The 19,470-nt window shown below is 57.4% G+C and overlaps 1 protein-coding gene across 1 annotated transcript in view; it reads right to left on the bottom strand.

Annotated features, from left to right (window-relative positions):
- TEDC1 (tubulin epsilon and delta complex 1) overlaps positions 1 to 17,389 on the bottom strand; it is a 52,023-nt gene extending 34,634 nt beyond the window's left edge. The window contains exons 1-4 of the mRNA XM_029050024.2: positions 17,009 to 17,389; positions 13,772 to 13,868; positions 12,278 to 12,480; positions 7,576 to 7,740 (exon numbers count right to left, since the gene is read on the bottom strand). Of these exons, the coding sequence (XP_028905857.1) occupies positions 7,576 to 7,740; positions 12,278 to 12,480; positions 13,772 to 13,868; positions 17,009 to 17,389 (846 nt within the window). The remainder of the gene's footprint in view (positions 1 to 7,575; positions 7,741 to 12,277; positions 12,481 to 13,771; positions 13,869 to 17,008) is intronic.
- Positions 17,390 to 19,470: the final 2,081 nt, after the last annotated feature.

Genomic DNA, 19,470 nt, shown 5'->3' with positions numbered 1-19,470 from the left:
CACTTGTCCGCTGTGGGACCTTGGACGAGTCACTTCGCTTTGCTGTCCCTCAGTTACCTCATCTGGAAAACGGGGATTGAGACTGCGAGCCCCACACGGAACGGGGACCGTGCCCGACCTGATCTGCTTGCATCCACCCCGGCAATTAGTCCAGTGCCCGGCTCACGGTGAGCACTTGACAGACAGCATCATTATTATTAACGGACACATTCCCTGCCCACGGTGAGCTTACAGTCCAGAGGACGAGCCTAATAACAGTAATGGTGTTTGCCAAGCGCTTGCTGCGTGCCAAGCACCGCGCTAAGCACTGGGACAGATACGAGGGCATCGGGCCGTCCCCCGTGGGGCTCGCGGTCTTAATCCCCCTTTTCCAGACGGGGTAACCGAAGCCCAGGGGAGCGAGGCGACTCGCCCGAAGCCCCTCAGCCGACAAGCGGCGGAGCCGGGATTGGAACCCAAGACCCCCGACTCCTGCCACTAAGCCAGGCTGCCAGAGGATCGCTTAGAGCCTGGGGATCGCTCCCGAGAGACCCATCTGACCCAAACACGGCCCGTTAAGGAACCACTCTCGGGTGTCATCCGTCTAACTCTCCCCAGGAGCCCGGGGCGGGGAGCCGGGGCCGACAGATTCCGTTCTCGAAGCCACCCGGAAGCCGAATCCGGGATCGGCGACCCGGCTCCCTCCTCCCCGCTGGCTTCCTCCCTCACACGGCTGCGACGAACGAGCGAGCGGGTCGCTCCCTGGCGATGACTTCCTTGCGGAGCTGAATTCTCTCCTGCAGCATCTGAGAAACCTACACCCTCCGTTCTCACAGCCCACACTCATTTTTCCTTAGACGGGGAACCCCCCGTGGGACGGGGACCGGCTCTGATCTGATTCCCTGGTATCGACCCCGGCGTTCGGTACGCTCCTTGGCGCATTCGTTCTTTCAATCGCATTTATTGAGCGCTTACTACGTGCAGAGCGCTGTACTATCGAATGAATGAATAAGCAGCGTGGCTTAGCGGAAAGCGCCTGGGCTTGGGAGTCAGAGGTCACGGGTTCTAATCCCAGCTCTGCCACTTGTCTGCCGTGTGACCTCGGGCAAGTCACTTAACTTCTCTGTGCCTCAGTTACCTCATCGGCAAAAATGGGGATGAAAAAATGTGAGCCCCACGTGGGACAATCTGATTATCCTCTATCTACCCCGGCGCTTAGAACAGTGCTCTGCACATAGTAAGCGCTTAACAAATACCATATTTATTTAACCACTGGGGTGGATTCATTCCTCTTCAGTGAGATTTACTGAGGGCTTACTGCGTGCAGAGCACTGTACTAAGCGCTTGGAAAGTACCAGCTGGTGAGAAGCAGCGTGGCTCAGTGGAAAGAGCATGGGCTTTGGAGTCAGAGGTCACGGGTTCGAATCCCAGCTCCGCCACTTGTCAGCTGTGTGACTTCGGGCGAGTCACTTCACTTCTCGGTGCCTCGGTCACCTCATCTGTACAGTGGGGATGAAGACCGTGAGCCCCACGTGGGACGACCCGATTCCCCTGTGTCTACCCCAGCGCTTAGAACGGTGCTCGGCACATAGGAAGCGCTTAACAGATACCAACGTTAACGTTATTATTACAATTCGGCCACAGATAGAGACGCTCCCCACCCAACAGCGGGTACAGGCGAATCGGGTCAGACGGTCCCTGTCCCACGTGGGGCTCGGTCTCACGCCTCATTTCACAGAAGAGGTCAGTGAGGCACAGAGAAGTGGCGGGACCTGGGAGCAGACAAGTGGTGGTGCCGCAATTCGAATCCACCACCTTGACTCCCAGGCCCGTGCTCTGTCCACTATAATAATAATAATGTCGATATTTAAGAGCTGATGATGTGCAGAGCACCGTTCTAAGCGCTGGGGTAGATACAGGGTAATCGGGTTGTCCCACGTGGGGCTCACAGTCTTCGTCCCCATTTTACAGACGAGGGAACCGAGGCCCAGAGAAGTGACTTGCCCACAGGCACACAGCTGCCAAGTGGCAGAGCCGGGATTCGAACCCGTGACCTCCGACTCCCAAGCCCGGGCTCTTTCCGCTGAGCCACGCCACTCCGCCGTGTGGCAAGGAGCGGGCCATTTGCCGAGGCCTTGCCTGCTCTGTTAGATGGGAGTCTCCTGTGCTTAGGGACAGCAGAAGCAGGATGAAGTGGAGGAAAGAACGCGCAGGTCTGGGAATCGGGAGACCTGGGTTCTAGTCCCAAGCTCTGCCAATGGCCCGCCGCGGGACCTTGGACCTCAGTCTCCTCATCCGTAAAACGGACAGCCAACCCTGTCGTGGCATACTCTCCCAAGCTCTCACTGCAGGGTTCTGCCCATCGCAAGCACACAGTAAGACGATGACGGTGAGAAAATAATCCTTGCCTCACCCGCTCTCCGGGGATGTCGCGATGATAAAATGGGAGAAGAAAATGTTCCGCAAAAGTAAGCGCGCCACACAAATCCACTTTCGTGGACGAATCCTAGTGGAAACAGCAGATTCTCCACAACCGGGTCTGAGCACCCTGAGCCGTAAAGCAAGCGCCGGAAGCGACATGGCCCGACGGAAAGAGCGGGAGTCAGAGGACCTGGGTTCTAATCCCGTCTCTCCCACGTACCGGCTGTGTGACCTCGGGCCAGTCGCCTCTCTGTGCCTCGGTTCCCTCCTGGGCCTTATGGAGATTTGATACCTGATTTCCTTCCGCCTCAGACTGCGAGTCCCACATGGGACCCGATTATCTTGCTTCTACCCTAGTGCTCCATACAGTGCCCGGCACATAGTGAGCGCTTAAATACCGCATCTCAGCTTCCTGCTTCCAGACCCCCGCCGCCAACCGCTCCCCGCCTCACCCTACTCTCTCTGCCCCGTCCTCTTCTCGAGGGACCCCGTGGTGCCAGCGAGAGAGGGGGAGAAAAGCCACACGCCGAACCCCGGGATGCCGTGGGCGGAGAAGCGGAGTGGCCGAGGGAGCCCTCGAGGAAAAGAGGAACAGCCTGCTTGTCGTCGGTTTGGGCTTCGCGGAACGGGGGAAGATCTTTGAGGAGATGAAGCCTACGTGGATTTTAAACTCCTGTGGAATTTTAACAAGGCCCATATGGGCGAGACGGATCCCGGGGGTGGGGGGGGAGCCAATTAATTTTAATCGCCCACCATCTGCCCGACCGTTCCACGCGTTTCCGAATCCGCCGTTCCCTTCCGTCGCCGGCCTCTCCGTCGATGCCTCCGGCTCCCCGAGGACTCGCCGGGTTATTGCCGCCGTAGCCTGGCGCGGGTTTCGACCAAAACAGATCCCAACGGGGTAGGACAGCTGTGCCGGTCGACTCCCTCTAGGCCGTAGGCTCGTTGCGGGCAGGGAATGCGTCTGCTTATTCTTATATCGTACTCTCCCGGCGTTCAGCACCGTGCTTTGCACACAGCAAGTGCTCAATAAATACGACAGTGAACGAACGCTCCACACGGCCTGAGTTCGGAGAGCAGGCCAAGGGCAAGTGAGGCAGGGGACAAACAGAATCCTCCGTCGCCCCGTTAATAACTGGGATGTCTGCCAAGGGCTTAGGCGTCAAGCGCTGTACTAAGCGCCGGTAGAAAGAGCGCGGCTCAGTGGCAAGAGCGCGGGTCTGGGAGTCGGAGGAACCGGGTTCCAATCCCGGCTCCGCCACTTGTCCGCTGCGGGACCTTGGGCAAATCACCTCACTCCTCTGTGCCTCGGTTCCCTCTTCCGTCAAATGGGGATTAAGACTCTGCGCCCCACGTGGGGCAACCTGATTATCCCGTATCTACCTCAGCGCTTAAAAGAGTGCCCGGCACGCAGTAAGCGATCAACAGATACCATCATCGTTATCATTATACCAGATAATCGGGTCAGACAGGGTCCCCGTCCTAAGTAGAAGGGAGAACAGGTATTAAATTCCCATTCCACAGATGAACTAACTGAGGCCCAGAGAAGCGACTCAACCAAGGGGTCTCAGCGGCTAAGTGGCGGAGCCGGGATTAGAACCCAGGTCTTCTGACACCCAGGCCCGCGGTCCTCAACTGGACCAAGCTGCATCCATCACCCTGACGCCGGAAGGGACCCTCCCGGTCCACGTGGCAGCTTTCGCACACGGCTCCCGAAGGCTTCTGGATAGAGGGTGAACTTGAAGCCCCCTGGGTTGGCACCGGGCCTTCCCCGGCTCCACTAGGGAGCCGTGCCCTCGCCACCCGGCGCCACCCCTCCCCAGAGGCGCCTCGCCCCGGGCGGCGAGGCCCGGCCCGCTCCTCCCCGGGGCAGAGTCTCGGGTCTCAGTTTGTCTTTGTGAGATTTCATCCGGGCGGGGCCCCTCTCCGTTCCCGAGAGAGGGGATCCTCCTCCCGCCAGCAGGCCGGCCACCCGGTTTCCCCTCAGATCCCGGCCTCGCGCTGCACCCCGAGGATCCCGTTACCCCACGGCCCCTCCCGCTTCCAGCCCGCCTCGGGAGCCGAAGGCTCGAGTCATTCAGTCCACGAAGCTGAGGGGGTTCGCCGGGTAGGCGATTAGAGCAGCGCGGCTCAGCGGGCTTGGGAGTCAGAGGTCACGGGTTCGAACCCCGGCTCGGCCCCTTGGCAGCCGCGTGACTGCGGGCGAGTCACTTCGCTTCTCGGTGACCTCATCTGGAAAGCGGGGATGAAGACCGGGAGCCTCACGGGGGACAATCTGATGACCCTGTATCCACCCAGTGCTCGGAACAGTGCTCTGCTATTAACAAATACCAACATTATTATTATTAAAAGGCCAATAAGATAGGCTCCAGCGTGGTCAGAGAAATCCTTCCTACCCGCCCTTCTCCCTCGACCGGTTCATTCCCCTCTTGGCTAACGGAAGCCCGTCCGTTCATCGAGGTGACTCTGGCCAGGGAGGATAAAGGCCCCCCTTCCCATCCGAGTCCAAACGTCTCCGGAGAACCGTTCGGGAGCTGAATTCGTCCGGCCAAGAAGGGAACGAGGGCAAGATGGGTCGGACTCCTCCCTCTTCTTCCCCCCGGCCCCGGCCCACATCGCATCCTGGACACTCGTCCCAGTTTCTTATCCCGCGGGGAGCCGGGCGGGAGAAATCAGCAGCGGGGTCCAGGAGGGTTGGGATTAGATCCCTGCTGGGTCACTACGGGGATGGAGAGGGGGGAGTGAGAGGCGCTAGCGTGGCTTAGTGGAAAGGGCCCCGGCTTGGGAGTCAGAGGGCGTGGGTTCTGATCCCGGCTCCGCCACTTTTCTGCTGTGTGACCTCGGGTAAGCCACTTCCCTGGGCTTCAGTTACCTCATCTGGAAAAGGGGGATTAAAACCGTGAGCCCCCCGTGGTGGGGAGAGTCGGGGATGGTGGTGGTGTACGCTGAGGAGCAGCGTGGCCTAGTGAAGAGAGTCCTGGGCCTGGGTTCTAAAGCCGGCTCCGCCGCGCGCCTGCTGCGTGACCTTGGACGGGTCGCTTAACTTCTCTGGACCTCGTCTGTAAAATGGGGATTCAATACCTGTGCTCCTTCCTACTCAGACTGTACATCCTGTGTGTCGATACATTGTATCTTCCCCAGTATTCAGAACGGTGCTTGACACAAAGTAAGCCCTTAAAAAATACACGATTATTATTATTACTATTTTGGGTACCTGGAGGAAGAGTCGGGGACGAAAAGGGGAGAACCATTCATTCAGTCGCATTTATTGAGCGCTTACCGTGTGCAGGGCACTGTACTAAGCGCTTGGGAAGTACAATTCGGCAACAGATAGAGACGATCCCTACCCAGCAAAGGGTTCACGGTCTAAAACGGGTGTTGGCCGCTCCACCCCAAACCACAAAAGTACGAGTCCAGGAGAACCAAGAGCCACGGTTTCCCCAAGTATCCCGGCGGTCCCCGTCCGAGCCCGAGTCCTGGGTTGGCTAGACCGAGGGGCAGTGTGGCTTCTTAAGAGCTCCTTCTGGGTACCAGTTCTGTTGTACTGGATTTTCCCAAGTGCTTAGTACAGTGCTCTGTACCTAGAAAGCGCTCAACAAATACCACTGATTGGGTCCACTTGCTAACAATTACAAAGCACTGTCCAGGACGGGTTATCACGGGCTACCGTCTCTAGACTGTAAGCTCCCTGTGGGCGGGAAATGTATCTACCAATTTGGTTCTACTGTGCTCTCCCACGTGCTTAGTACCGTGCTCTGCACACCGTAAGCGCTCAGTAAATACGATCCGTCGATGATTCATAATGGAGTATTAGGAGTATGGTGAGAATGGAATAATGGAGAATAGAGTAAGAGAGTACACCGAAAAGCAGCACGGATCGAACACGGGCCCGGGAGTCAGAAGGACCTGGGTTCTAATGCTGGCTCTGCCACTTGTCGGCTGTGTGACCTCGGACAAGTCACTTCACCTCTCTGTGCCTCGGCTCCCTCCTCTGTGAAATGGGGATTGAGACCGTGAGCCATCTGAGGCAGAGGGACTATGTCCAACCCAATTACCTTGTATCTACCCCAGCACTTAGTATAGTGCCTGGCACATAGTAAGCACTTAATAAACACCACAGTTATTATTTTCCCCATTCAACCACGTGTGAACCCGAACAGGGTCGAGGGAAGCTGCCTCAGAAAGACAGTGGCTCTGGACTGTAGGTTTGTTGTGGATAGGGAATGTGCCTGTTTATTGCTCTACTGTCCTCTCCCAAGCGCTTAGTACAGTGAACTGCACACAGTAATGGCTCAATAAATCCCACTGAATGAACGAATGGACTGTTGTCATGGGTCCTTATTCATTCAATCGTATTTATTGAGCGCTTACTGTGTGCAGAGCACTGGACTAAGCGCTTGGAATGTACAATTTGGCAACAGATAGAGACGATCCCTGCCCTATTAGTGAGGGATCGGTGCCCTGCACCCAAAAGCTGCTCAATAAATACCACTGATTGATCGACTGGAAGCAGTTTTCACACCCCAGTCTCCCTGGGGCCCGAGGCCTCTAGGGGTCAGCTGGTGGGGGGGGAGAGGGGGAGGAAGAGGAAGAGGGAAAAGGAGGGAGAGGGAGAAGGAGGGAGGGAGAGGGAGAGGGAGAAGGAGGGAGGGAGAGGGAGAAGAAGGGAGGGAGAGGGAGAAGGAGGGAGGGAGAAGGAGAGAGAAAGAGGGCCAAGTGGGGAGGGAGAGGCGGGGAGAGAGGGAGAAAGAGAGGGAAAGGGAGAGAAGGAGAAGGAGAAAGAGGGAGATGGAGGGAGAGAGAGGGAGAAGGAGGGAAGGAGAAGGAAGGAGGGAGAAGGAGGGAGGAAGAGGAAGAGAGGGAGAAGGAGAGAGGAAAAGGGTGAAGGGGAGAGGGAGAGGTGGGGAGAGAGGGAGAGGTGGAGAGAGAGGGAAAGAGGGAGAGGGAAAAGGAGGGAGGGGGAGGGAGAGAGAGGAAGGAAGAAAGAGGGAGATGGAAGGAGAGAGAGGGAGAAGGAGGGAAGAAGAAGGAGAGAGGGAAAGGAAAAGAGGGAGAGAGGGAGAGGGAAAAGGAGGGAGGGAGAAAGAGGGAGATGGAGGGAGAGAGAGAGAGAGAGAGAGAGGAGGGAGGGAGACGGAGAGGAAGCGGGTCCAGGGCGACCCAGGCCCCGCCTACCTTAGCCAGGAGCCCGCACTGCTCCTGCTGTCCCGCGTGGAGAGCCCGCCACCGGAACCTCAGCTTCCCGGCCAGCCACTGCACAGATCGGATGTCCACTTGGCCTTCGGGCCAGGGGCCCGCCGGCTCCGGGCCAGCCCGCGCTCTCCCGAACGGTTCTTCGCACTGGAAGCAACAAATATCGTAATCCATTATAACTGTGGTATTTGGTGAGCGCTTACTACGTACCCAACGCCGTACTTGGTGATGGAGTAGGTACGAGCTAATCAAGTCCCGCATGGGGCTTGCAGTCTAGGTACGAGGGAGAAGGGGGACTGAATCCCCATTTTACAGATGAGGGAACTGAGGCACAGAGAAGTCAAGTGCCTCACCCAAGGTCACAAGGCAGGAAAGCGGACGAACGGGAATTAGAACCCAGGTCCCGTGACTCCCAAGCCCGTGCTCTTACCGCTAGGCCACACTGCTTCTCAGCAGTAGTGGATGATTAAGTAGATGAGTAAGACTGTGAGCCCCACGTGGGACAACCTGATGACCTCGTGACTACCCCAACACTCAGAACAGTGCTCGGGACATATTAACGAGTATCGAAATCATCATCATTACCATTATTAGTGGAACGAGCCCGGGTTTGGGATTCAGAGGACATGGGTTCTAATCCTGGCTCCGCCACTTGTCTGCTCTGTGACCTCGGGCAAGTCACTTAACTTCTCTGGGCCTCAGTTACCTTATGGGAAAATGGGGATTAAAACTTGGAGAGCCCCAAGTGGGACAACCTGATTATCCCGTATCTATCTCAGCACTTAGAACATAGAAAGCACTTAATATTATAATAATAATAATAATAATAATAATAATAACAACCCAACTGCACATCAGGCTCCTGGCCACCAGGGGGCTTTGGGCAGACGGCAGCTCCAGGAGAAAAATAATTATTATTATGGTATTTGTTAAGCGCTTACTATGTGCCAAGCACTGTGCTAAGCACTGGGGTGGATACATGTAAATCGGGATGGACACAGGCCCTGACCCACATGGAGCTCACAGTCTCAATCCCCATTTTACAGACGAGGTAACTGAAGCCCAGAGAAGTGAAGTGACTTGCCCAAGGTCACACAGCAGACAAGTGGGGGAGCTGGGATTAGGACCCATGACCTTCTGACTCCCAGGCCCATCCTCTATCACTACACCAAGGTGCTTCCCGTGGAAGTCGGAAGGATCTGGGTTCTAATCCGGGCAGCAGCGTGGCTCAGTGGAAAAGAGCCTGGGCTTCGGAGTCAGAGGTCAGGAGTCCGACTCCCGGCTCAGCCGCTTGTCAGCTGTGTGACCGTGGGCGAGTCGCTTCACTTCTCTGGGCCTCGGTGACTTCATCTGGAAAATGGGGATTAACCGTGAGCCTCACGGGGGACAACCTGATCACGCTGTATCTACCCCAGCGCTTAGAACAGTGCCCTGCACATAGTAAGCGCTTAACAAATACCAACATTATTAATCCCGGCTCCGCCACGTCTGCTGCGTGACCTTTGGCAAGTCGCTTCACTTTTCTGGGCCTCGGTTCCCTCCTCCGTCAAATGGGGATGAAAACGCGGAGCCCCACGTGGGACGGCGACCGTGTCCAACCTGATGAACCTGCGTCTACCCCAGTGCTAGGCACATAGTAAGCGCTTAAGAAGGGCCATAACTCTTATTAAGAAGTCCCCGGCGGCTGCCTCCGGTCCCGCCGGCCATCGGGAAGTTCACCGGCAGCCCCGTCCGGCCCCAGAGTGACCAGTGCCGCTCTCCACCCCCGGCTGTTCGGGGCGGGGGGAAGAAATGTGGGAATGGGGGCTCGTTTGGCCGCCGTAACAGGAGCCAAGCGCCGGCGAGGGGCCCGCAACGCATCGTTAGCGCGGTTAACTCGGCCCCCGTAGGCCTCCCCCGCCTCCAGATCAAGTCTTCAAACTGGCCGGGGAGAGGGTCCGGGCCCCAAAGCAAGCTGGAGCCAGGGCGGACTCAACCCGAAGCCCCGGGGCCCGGGCCCGGGCCCTTCCTGCCCCTCCACCCCCTGCGGACGAGCGCTGACGGTCTCGGGGCGAGCACTGGCGGCCCCGCGACGAGCGCTCGTGGTCCAGGGCCGGGGAGCGGGGGGGGGGGGGTTGACCGGCCCCCCGTCTGCAGCCCTGTCAGCCCTTGAGATAATAATGGTGGTATTTGTTAAGCGCCTACTATGTGCAAAGCACTGTTCTAAGCGCTGGGGGGGATACAGGGTGATCAGATTGTCCCACGTGGGGCTCACAGTTTTAATCCCCATTTTACAGATGAGGTATCTGAGGCCCAGAGAAGTTAAGCGACTTGCCCAAAGTCACACGGCTGGCAAGCGGCAGAGCCGGGAGTCGAACCCATGACCTCTGACTCCGAAGCCCAGGCTCTTTCCGCTGAGCCACGCGTTTTTTGTTATAATAAAACCTACTAATTGTGGTATTCGTTAAGTGCTTACTACGTACCGAACGCTCGACGGTATTTACTGAACACTCCCTAGGCGCAGGGCACGGTACTAAGCGGTCGGGAGAGACCAACAGGACGAGCAGACACGTTCCCTGCCGGGAACAAGGTTACAGTCTAGAGGGGAAGACAGACTTTAATACACAATAAATAATTTATAATACATAATACATAATTCAAAGATTCATCTAGAAGGGCGACGGGGCTGGGGCGAACATCAAACGTTCTCCGTGTCGGGCCGGGGGAGGATTCGGCCCCAGGGAAGCGGCGAGGCTTAATGGCAAGAGCCCGGGCTCGGGAGTCGGAGGATGTGGGTTCTAATCCCGGCTCCGCCACTTGTCCGCTGGGGGACCTCGGGCAAGCCACTTGACTTCTGTGTGCCTCAGTTATTTCATCTGTAAAACGGGGATGACCACTGGGAGCCCCGGGTGCGACAACCCGATTACCTCGTTATCTACCCCAGCGCTTAGAACGGGGCTCGGCACATAGTAGGCGCTTAACAAGTACCATTAAAAAAAAAAAAAAAAAGCCACAGAGAATCCGCACCCCGTCCCCACCCAGGCTTCCTGCACCCCTTCTTTCCCCAAACACAAGGCTGAGGTTTCTCGGGGAGCACAGGCCGGTGGAGAGGGGCCAAGGACAACTCTGTTGCCAAACTGTCCATTCCAAGCGCTTAGTACAGTGCTCTGCACCTAATAAGCGCTCAGTAAATACTATCGAATGAGAAGAACACCCCTTGTCAGAAGTGGCAAGGAGCCACGGCTGAGGTCGCCCGTTCAGAGTCCAGACTCTATTCACCCGTTCGTTTTCTTTCGGTCGCATTTACTGAGCGCTTACCGTGTGTGCAAAGCACTGTACTAAACGCTTGGGAGAGTACACAACAACCAACGGACCCATTCCCGGCCCACGACAGAGCTCACAGCCCCGTGGCCGAGCCCGGGCGCCTCAGCCCCACGGGCAGAGTCACCGACCCACGAGACCCAACCTCCGCCTTCATGGGGCCCCGGGCTCTCCGGAACGACGGTGCCACTTGATAGGCGCTTACGGCATAAGCTCCCCCGAGCGCCGAGCACAGTGCTCTGCACATAATAGGCGCTCGATAAATACGACCGACTGACCCGATGACTGTCTGCCGTGTGGCCTTGGAAAAGTCACTTCACTTCTTGGTCCCTTAGCTACCTCATCTGTAAAATTATTATTATGATGGTATCTGTTAGGCGCTTACTACGTGCCAAGCACTGTTCTGAGCGCCGGGGTAGATACGAGGTAATGGGGATTGAGACTGTGAGCCCTACGCGGGATCCGGTCCGATTTGCTCGGATCCAGGGCGGCGCTTAGTACGGTGCCTGGCAGGCAGTAAGCGCTTAACAAATACCACGGTTATTATTATGAGAAGCAGCGTGGCTCAGCGGAAAGAGGCCGGGCTCAGGAGCCGGAGGTCCCGGGTTCTAATCCCGGCTCCGCCGCCTGTCAGCGGTGTGACTTTGGACGAGTCGCTTCACTTCTCGGTGCCTCAGTGACCTCATCTGGAAAATGGGGATGGAGACTGTGAGCCTCACGTGGGACGACCTGATCACCCCGTATCTTCCCCAGCGCTCAGAACGGCGCTCGGCACGTAGGAGGCGCTTAATAATAATTATGTTGGTATTTGTGAAGCGCCTCCTACGTGCCGAGCACCGTTCTGAGCGCTGGGGGAGATACGGGGTCATCAGGTCGCCCCACGTGAGGCTCACAGTCAATCCTGTGCACTGTGCACTGGAAAGAGCACGGGCTTTGGAGTCAGAGGTCATGGGTTCGAACCCCGGCTCTGCCACTTGCCAGCTGTGTGACTTTGGGCAGGTCGCTTCACTTCTCGGTGCCTCAGTTCCCTCATCTGTAAAATGGGGATTAAGACCGCGAGCCCCACGTGGGACGACCTGATTCCCCCGGGTCTACCCCAGCGCTTAGAACGGTGCTCGGCACATAGTAAGCGCTTAACAAATACCAACATTATTATTATTATTATTATAATCCCCATTTTCCAGATGAGGGAACTGGGGCACAGAGAAGTGACACGCCCACACACAGTGGCGGAGCCCGGATTGGAACCCGTGACCTTCACAGATACCAACGCTATTATCATCATCGTATCTAGCCCAGGGCTTAGAAACCGGGCAGGTAGCGCGTGCCGAACGACCGGCACAGAAAGGCAGCGCGAGGCGGGCGCGGAGGCGAGGGGACCCACCGTGCAGAGGCGGAGGCGGTCGGCCGCGGACGCCCTGGGGTGCGGCAGGAGGCCGAGCGGCAGGCGGGCGTGCTGCAGGAGCCACGAGAAGGCCAGCAGCAGCTCCCGGCTCCCGCGGGATCCGTCGGGGGGCAGCCGGTACAGCGCCCGCCGTCCGTACCCGTGGAACCACAGCGCGGCCTTGACGAAGCCGACCTGGCGGGCTGCGGGGAGACGGGAGACGCCGGTGAGACGACCCCGGCCGGAGCCCGGGCGTCGCGGGTTCTGCTCTCAGCTGGGTGACTTGGGGCAAGCCGCTTCGCTTCTCTGGGCCTGTGACCTCACCGACCGCGAGCCCCACCCGGGACAATCTGATAATCCTGTACCTCCCTCAGCGCTCGGAACGGTGCCTGGCACACAGGAAGCGCTTGACGAAGACTATCGTTATTATTCTTAGTATTACCCCCTCCGTCTCGGGGAGCCGGAGCAAGGTGGTCTCCGCCACGGCGGAATAAGCAGGCCGGGCCAGAGCCGCCCCCAACCCGGGGACGATGGAAGACCAGAAGGGGAGGCCATCCTGACTACTGGGAGGACCTGGGTTCTAATCCCGGCTCCACCGCCTGTCTGCCGTGGGACCTCGGGCAAGTCACTTGGCCTCTCTGTGCCTCGGCTTCCTCATCCGTAAAATGCGGACTGAGGCTGGGAGCCCCGTGTGGGACGCAGACCGTGTCCAACCTGATTATCTGTATCTATCCCAGCGCCTAGTACAACGCCTGGCCCATAGTAAGCGCTCAACAAATGTCATTTTTAAAAAAAAGAAACACCCCGCCCCTGGAGGCCAGAGGAGAGGAGCTCTGCAACAACCCGGACCCTCGAGACACCGCCCCGGCCGGCCCACCTTTCCTAAACCGTAAACTCGCTGTACGCGGGGAATGTATGTGTTACGTTATCCTATTATCCTCTCCCAAGTGCTTATCACAGTGCTCTGCACAAAGAAAGGGTTCAGGTGACTGCTAATAATTATAATAATTACGGTATTCGCGCTAGTAGGGTATTTAACTAGCACGACTGCCAGCTACAGACAAGCAGATTGGACGGTGTCCCCCCCAGATGCCTCGTATCCACCCCAGCGCTTAGTACAGCGCTTGAGAAGCAGCGTGGCTCGGTGGAAAGAGCCCGGGCTTTGGAGTCAGGGCTCATGAGTTCGAATCCCAGCTCTGCCACTTGTCGGCTGTGTGACTGTGGGCGGGTCACTTCACTTCTCTGGGCCTCCGTTCCCTCATCTGGAAAATGGGGATGAAGACCGTGAGCCCCCCGTGGGACGACCTGATTCCCCTATGTCTACCCCAGCGCTTAGAACAGGGCTCGGCACATAGTAAGCGCTTAACAAATACCAACATCATTATTACAGGGCTTGGCACAAAGTAAGCGCTTAAATATCAGAGTTATTCCGATGAAGCAGAGTGCGGTGGGCCGTGGGCCGCGCCGGGCAGTGGCCTCCCGCTCATTTTTTACCTATCGTTTCGGGCTGCTCCACCGGGCCCGAGCCTCTTTCCGCTTCCGCGTGGATTTGCTTGAGGACGGAGAACAACAACTTCCAGAACTCAGCTGCCTGGGGGGCACAGAGACAGCATTCATTCATTCATTCAGTCGTCTTTATTGGGCGACTACTGTGCGCAAAGCACTGTACTAAGCGTTCGGAAGAGTACAACAACAGACACATTCCCTGCCCACAATCTAGAGGAAGGGGAAGACATCTATATAAAATAAATAAATGACAGATATATACGGATGTGCTGTGGAGCTGGGAGGAAGAAGGGAGTAAGTCAGAGTGATGAAGAGGGAGTAGAAGAGCCCAGCGCTTAGAAAAAAAACAATGTCGGTATTTGTCCAGTGCTTACTATGTGCAGAGCACTATTCTAAGCGCCAGGATAGATGATGATAATAATAATAATAACGTTGGTATTTGTTAAGCGCTTACTATGTGCCGAGCACCGTTCTAAGCGCTGGGGGAGACCCAGGGGAATCAGGTTGTCCCACTTGGGGGTCACGGTCTTAATCCCCATTTTACAGATGAGGTAACTGAGGCACCGAGAAGTCAAGTGACTTGCCCAAAGTCACACAGCTGACGAGTGGCCGAGCCGGGATTCGAACCCATGACCTCCGACTCCAAAGCCCCTGCTCTTTCCACTGAGCCACGCTGCTTCAGGGTCATCAGGTCGTCCCACGTGAGGCTCAGTCTTCATCCCCATTTTCCAGATGAGGTCACTGAGGCCCAGAGAAGTGAAGTGACTTGCCCACGGTCACACGACCGACAAGTGGCGTGGCTCAGTGGAAAGAGCCCGGGCTTTGGAGTCAGAGGTCGTGAGTTCGAATCCCAGCTCTGCCACTTGTCGGCTGTGTGACTGTGGGCGAGTCACTTAACTTCTCTGGGCCTCAATTCCCTCATCTGTAAAATGGGGATTAAGACCGTGAGCCCCACGTGGGACAATATGATTCCCCTGTGTCTACTCCGGCGCTTAGAACGGTGCTCGGCACATAGTAAGCGCTTAACAAATACCAACATTATTAAGTGGCAGAGCCGGGATTCGAACCCACGACCTCTGACTCCCAAGCCCGGGCTCTTTCCACTGAGCCACGCTGCTTCCCTGCTCCGGCGCCCAGGACAGTGCTCGGCCCATAGTGAGCGCTTAACGGATCCCGTGATTATTATTATTGAGAGGAGGGAAGGCTTCCTGGAGGAGACGTGCTCATCTCCCGCACGGGACAGGTGGGCTCCAGCTCCAGAATGGCAGGCCAGCGATTTCCTCGAGGCTTCGCTAGGTTGGGGGCAAGAAAATGGGGACGGGTCTACCTCCCCCGGGGCGGGGGAAAGGGGGCTTCCGACGGGCAACCTGATCGCAGGAAGATCAAATCCAGGGATGGAGGGGGGACCGAAGCCGGAGAGATCCCCCGGGGGCCGGGGAAGTCCCAGGCCAAAGGCAGAGCCCAGGATGAGATCCTGACTCCGCCACACGTCCGCCGCATGACCCTGGGCGGGTCATTTCACCAGGGCTCAGAGTGCTCCGGCGCTCAGAACGGTGCCCGACACACAGTAAGCGCTTAATGCCATCATTATCCGTAAAATGGGCATCGAGACTGGGAGCCCGGAGGGACTGCGTCCAACCGATTTGCTTGTATCCATCCCAGCACTCACTACGGTGCTTGGCACAGAGAAAGCGCTTAACAGACACCACAATTATTAATAACAGTACTAATCAACTGGGCTCTGTTCCAAAAATGAGGAAAAAGGGTACAGGGGGAGGGAGGGGAAAGGAGGAAAGACCTCAGGCCTGCTTTGACCTTAGATAAGTCGTTTTATCTTTTCTGGAGCTCAGTCTTCTCGTCTGTAAAATGGGGATAAAACACCCGTCCTCCCTTAGGCTGTGGGCCTCACGTAGGACAGGGACTGTCGGTTTCACCTGTCTTCTCTCTGCTGCTGCTGCTGCTGCTGGGCACGTAATTAATAATAATTATGGCATCTGTTAAGCGCTTACTATGTGCAAAGCACCGTTCTAAGCGCTTACTATGTGCAAAGCACGGTTCTAAGCGCCGGATGAGCGCCTAACAAAATAAAGATTAGGGGAAGCGGTACAGACTAGGGGAAAGAGCGTGGGCCTCGGAGTCAGGGGATCCGGGTTCTAATCACAGCTCTGCCAAGAGTGTGCTGTGTGACCTTGGACAAGTCAGTTGACTTCTCTGCCACTCAATCTCCTTAACTGTTAAAATGAGGGTCCGACACCTGCGCCTGTTACACTGTACTCTCCCAGGCGCTCAGTACACAGTTCCGCACACAGGAAGTGCTCGGTAAATACAATCCGACGGACTACAGACTGGGAGCGCCAAGTGGGACGGGGCCCGTGATCGCCTAAAGAATATTGTAAAAGTAAGGGGGGGGGGGAGAGGGAGGAAAGGGGGGGGAAATGACAGAAAGGGGGGAAGGGGGAAACGGAAGAGGGGAGCGCTTGGCATACGGTGAGTGCTCAATAAATACGAATGAATGGGAAAAGGGGGGAAAGGGGAGGGAAGGAGGGGGAAGGAGGAAAGGGGGAATAGGATGGAGGGGGAGGAGAAGGGAGAAGGGAAAAGGGGAAAAGGGGAGGGGGGGAGGAAGGGGGCAAGTGAAGGGGGAAAGGGGGAAGAAAGGGGAAAAGGGAAGAAAGGGAGGGAAAGGGAGAGGGGAGAAAAGGGAAGAAAGGGGGAAGAGAGGGGAAAGGGAAGAGAGGGAGGAAAAGGGAGAGGGGAGGAAAGGGCAGAAAGGAGCAAGGGGGAAGGGAAGAAAGGGGAGAGAAGGAGGGGGGAAGGGAGAAAGGAGGAAAAGGAAAGAAGGAAGGGGGTAGGAGAGAGGGAAGGGGAAAGGACCAAGGGGGGGGCGGATAGGGAGAAGGGGGAAAGAGGGGAAAGGGGGAAGGGAAGAAACGGGGAATGGGAGAAGGGAGGAAGGAGGAAAGGGAAGAAAGGGGAGAGAGGGAGGGGGAAAGGGGGAGAGGGAAGAAGGGGAGGAAGGAGGAAAGGAAGAAGGGGGATGAGGAGGAGAGGGCAAAGGGCGGAAGGGGGGAGGGAGAAGGAGAGGAGGGGCAAGGGGAGGAAGGGGGAGAGGGGAGAAAGAGGGAGGACGGAGTGGGTGGGGGCCCCGTGTCCCGCGTGCGTCCGTCCGTCCGCCCTCCCGCCCTCCCGCCCGTCCGTCCGCCCGCCCGCCCGCTGCGCTCTCACCGGCTCCGGCCCGTCCCGCCGGGCCCGGCCGAAGCTGTGGGGTGCGGGGCCCCCGCCCAGCGCCCCGCTCAGGGCCCGCAGCGACGCGCACACGCGGCCGCCCCCCCGCCGGCCGCCGCCCCGGCCCCTCCCCCCGGCCGCCCTGCTCTCCTCCTGGCGCCCCCCCGGCCTCGGGCCTGCCCCCCCCCGCTGGGGCCTGGCCTCCTCCGGCCCCCCTGGCCTCCCGTCTGCCCTCCTCACGCCCGCCCTCGTCTCCTCCTCAGGCCCCCCTGGCGCTCTGTCTGCCCTCCATTCGTCGTGGCCCTCTTCCTCCGGCGCCCCCGGCCTCGGGCCTGCCCTCCCCCCCTGGGGCCCGGCCTCCTCAGACGGCCCCCTCCTCATGTCTGCTCTCCTCGAGCCCCTCTTCCTCCCGCCCGCCCTCCTCAGACCCGCCCGCCTCTCCTCATTTCCTCCCCACGGCCGCCCTCCCGGCCTCATTTGGGCCCGTGTTCCCGCCCACCCTCCCGCCTCCCCTCAGACCCCCTGGCGCCGCCCCTCCCCCTCCCCCTCCCCCCCCGCGACGGCTCCCGCCACTCCGGCGCCCTCGGCCAATCCCAGGCCTCCGCGCCCGCCTCCGGACCCGCCCCCCTTCGCCCCGGCCAATCGCCGCCGCCCTGACCACCGGCCCGCGCCGCGCGCCCCGAAGGGCGGGAAACCACACGGGCACGCCGGGGGGGGGGGGGAGGGGGGAGCCCGGCCTCCATCGCCCTCTGGCGGCCGAGGGGGGAACAGCGGGAAGTCGACGAGGGGCGCTCAGCCAGCTTCACTCATTCGGTCCTATTTATTGAGCGCTGACGGGGTGCAGAGCACTGGACTGAGCGCTTGGAATGCACAACTGGGCGGCAGAGAGAGACCATCCCTGCCCGACAACGAGCTCACAGTTCCCGCCTCGGCCCCGGTGTTGCCCGCGTTTCCCCACCAGGGGGCGCGCGGGTCCCACGGACGCCCCCGCGACTCATTCATTCATTCATTCATTCATTCATTCATTCATTCATTCATTCATTCGTATTTATTGAGCGCTTACTGTGTGCACTGTATTGAGCGCTTGGAATGCACAATTGGGCGACAGATAGAGACAATCCCTGCCCGACAACGAGATCACACTCTACAAGGGGGTAGACAGACATCAAAGCAAAGCAATAATAATGATGTTGGTATTTGTAAAGCGCTCACTATGTGCAGACCACTGTTCTAAGCGCTTGGGGGAGATACGGGGTCATCAGGTTGTCCCACGTGAGGGTCACAGTCTTCATCCCCATTTGACAGATGAGGTACCTGAGGCACGGAGAAATGCTGGTGTTCGTCAAGCGCTTACTACGTGCAGAGCACTGTTCTAAGCACTGGGGTAGATACAGGGGAATGAGAAGTGAAGTGACTTGCCCACGGTCACTCAGCTGACAAGTGGCAGAGCCGAGAAGCAGCTTGGCTCAGTGGAGAGAACCCAGGATTGGGACTCAGAGGGCATGGGCTCGAATCCTGACTCTGCCGCTTGTCAGCCGTGTGACCTCGGGCCAGTCACTTCACTTTTCTGGGCCTTAGTTACCTCATCTGTAAAATGGGGATGAAGACTGTGAGCCCCATGTGGGTCAGGGATTCTGTCCAACCTGATGACCTCGTATCTATCCCAGTGTGTAGAACAGGGCTTGGCACAGAGTAAGCGCTTAATAAATACCATAATTATTACTATTATGTGCCTATAAGCATGATAGTGCTTATATGAAGCACTGTTACGGTATTTGTTAAGCACTAGAGAAGCCTCGTGGCTCAGCAGAAAGAGCCCGGGCTTAGGAGTGGGAGGTCATGGGTTCTAATGCCGGCTCCACCACCTGTCAGCTGTGTGACTTCACTTCTCGGCGCCTCGGTGACCTCATCTGTAAAATGGGGATTAAGACTGAGAGCCTCACGTGGGACAACCTGATTACCCTGTATCTACCCCAGTGCTTAGAACAGTGCTCGGCACAGTGTAAGCGCTTAACAAATACCAGCATTGTTGCTGTATTGTACTCTCCCCAGCGCTTAATACAATGCTCTGCACTCAGTAAGCGCTCAATAAATACAATTGAATGAATGATAGGCCCTAATCAATAATAATAATAATAATCCATGTGAAACTGTTAACACTTATTAAGTACTAAACACTGTACTAAGTGCTGGGGTAGGTATAAGGTAATTTGCTTGGTCATAGACCCTGCCCGACAAGGGGATGCCAGACTGCGCCTATTGACTCCCATTTTCCTTTCTTCCGCAATGTGGAACAGGGACTGTGTCCCACGTGTTTAACTTTTATCTACCCCAGAGCTTAGTACGGTGCTTGCCACCTAGTCAGCTCTTAACAAATCCCACAATTTTAATCATCATTATTGTCGTTGTTGTTTGTTAAATGCTTACTGTGTGTGCAGCACTGTTCTAAGCACTGGGGTAGA

This window comes from Ornithorhynchus anatinus, chromosome 1 (assembly GCF_004115215.2).
Source record: "Ornithorhynchus anatinus isolate Pmale09 chromosome 1, mOrnAna1.pri.v4, whole genome shotgun sequence".
NCBI lineage: Eukaryota > Metazoa > Chordata > Mammalia > Monotremata > Ornithorhynchidae > Ornithorhynchus > Ornithorhynchus anatinus.
The sequence above is the reverse complement of the archived record's forward strand: the minus strand, read 5'-3'. Positions and strand labels throughout refer to the sequence as shown.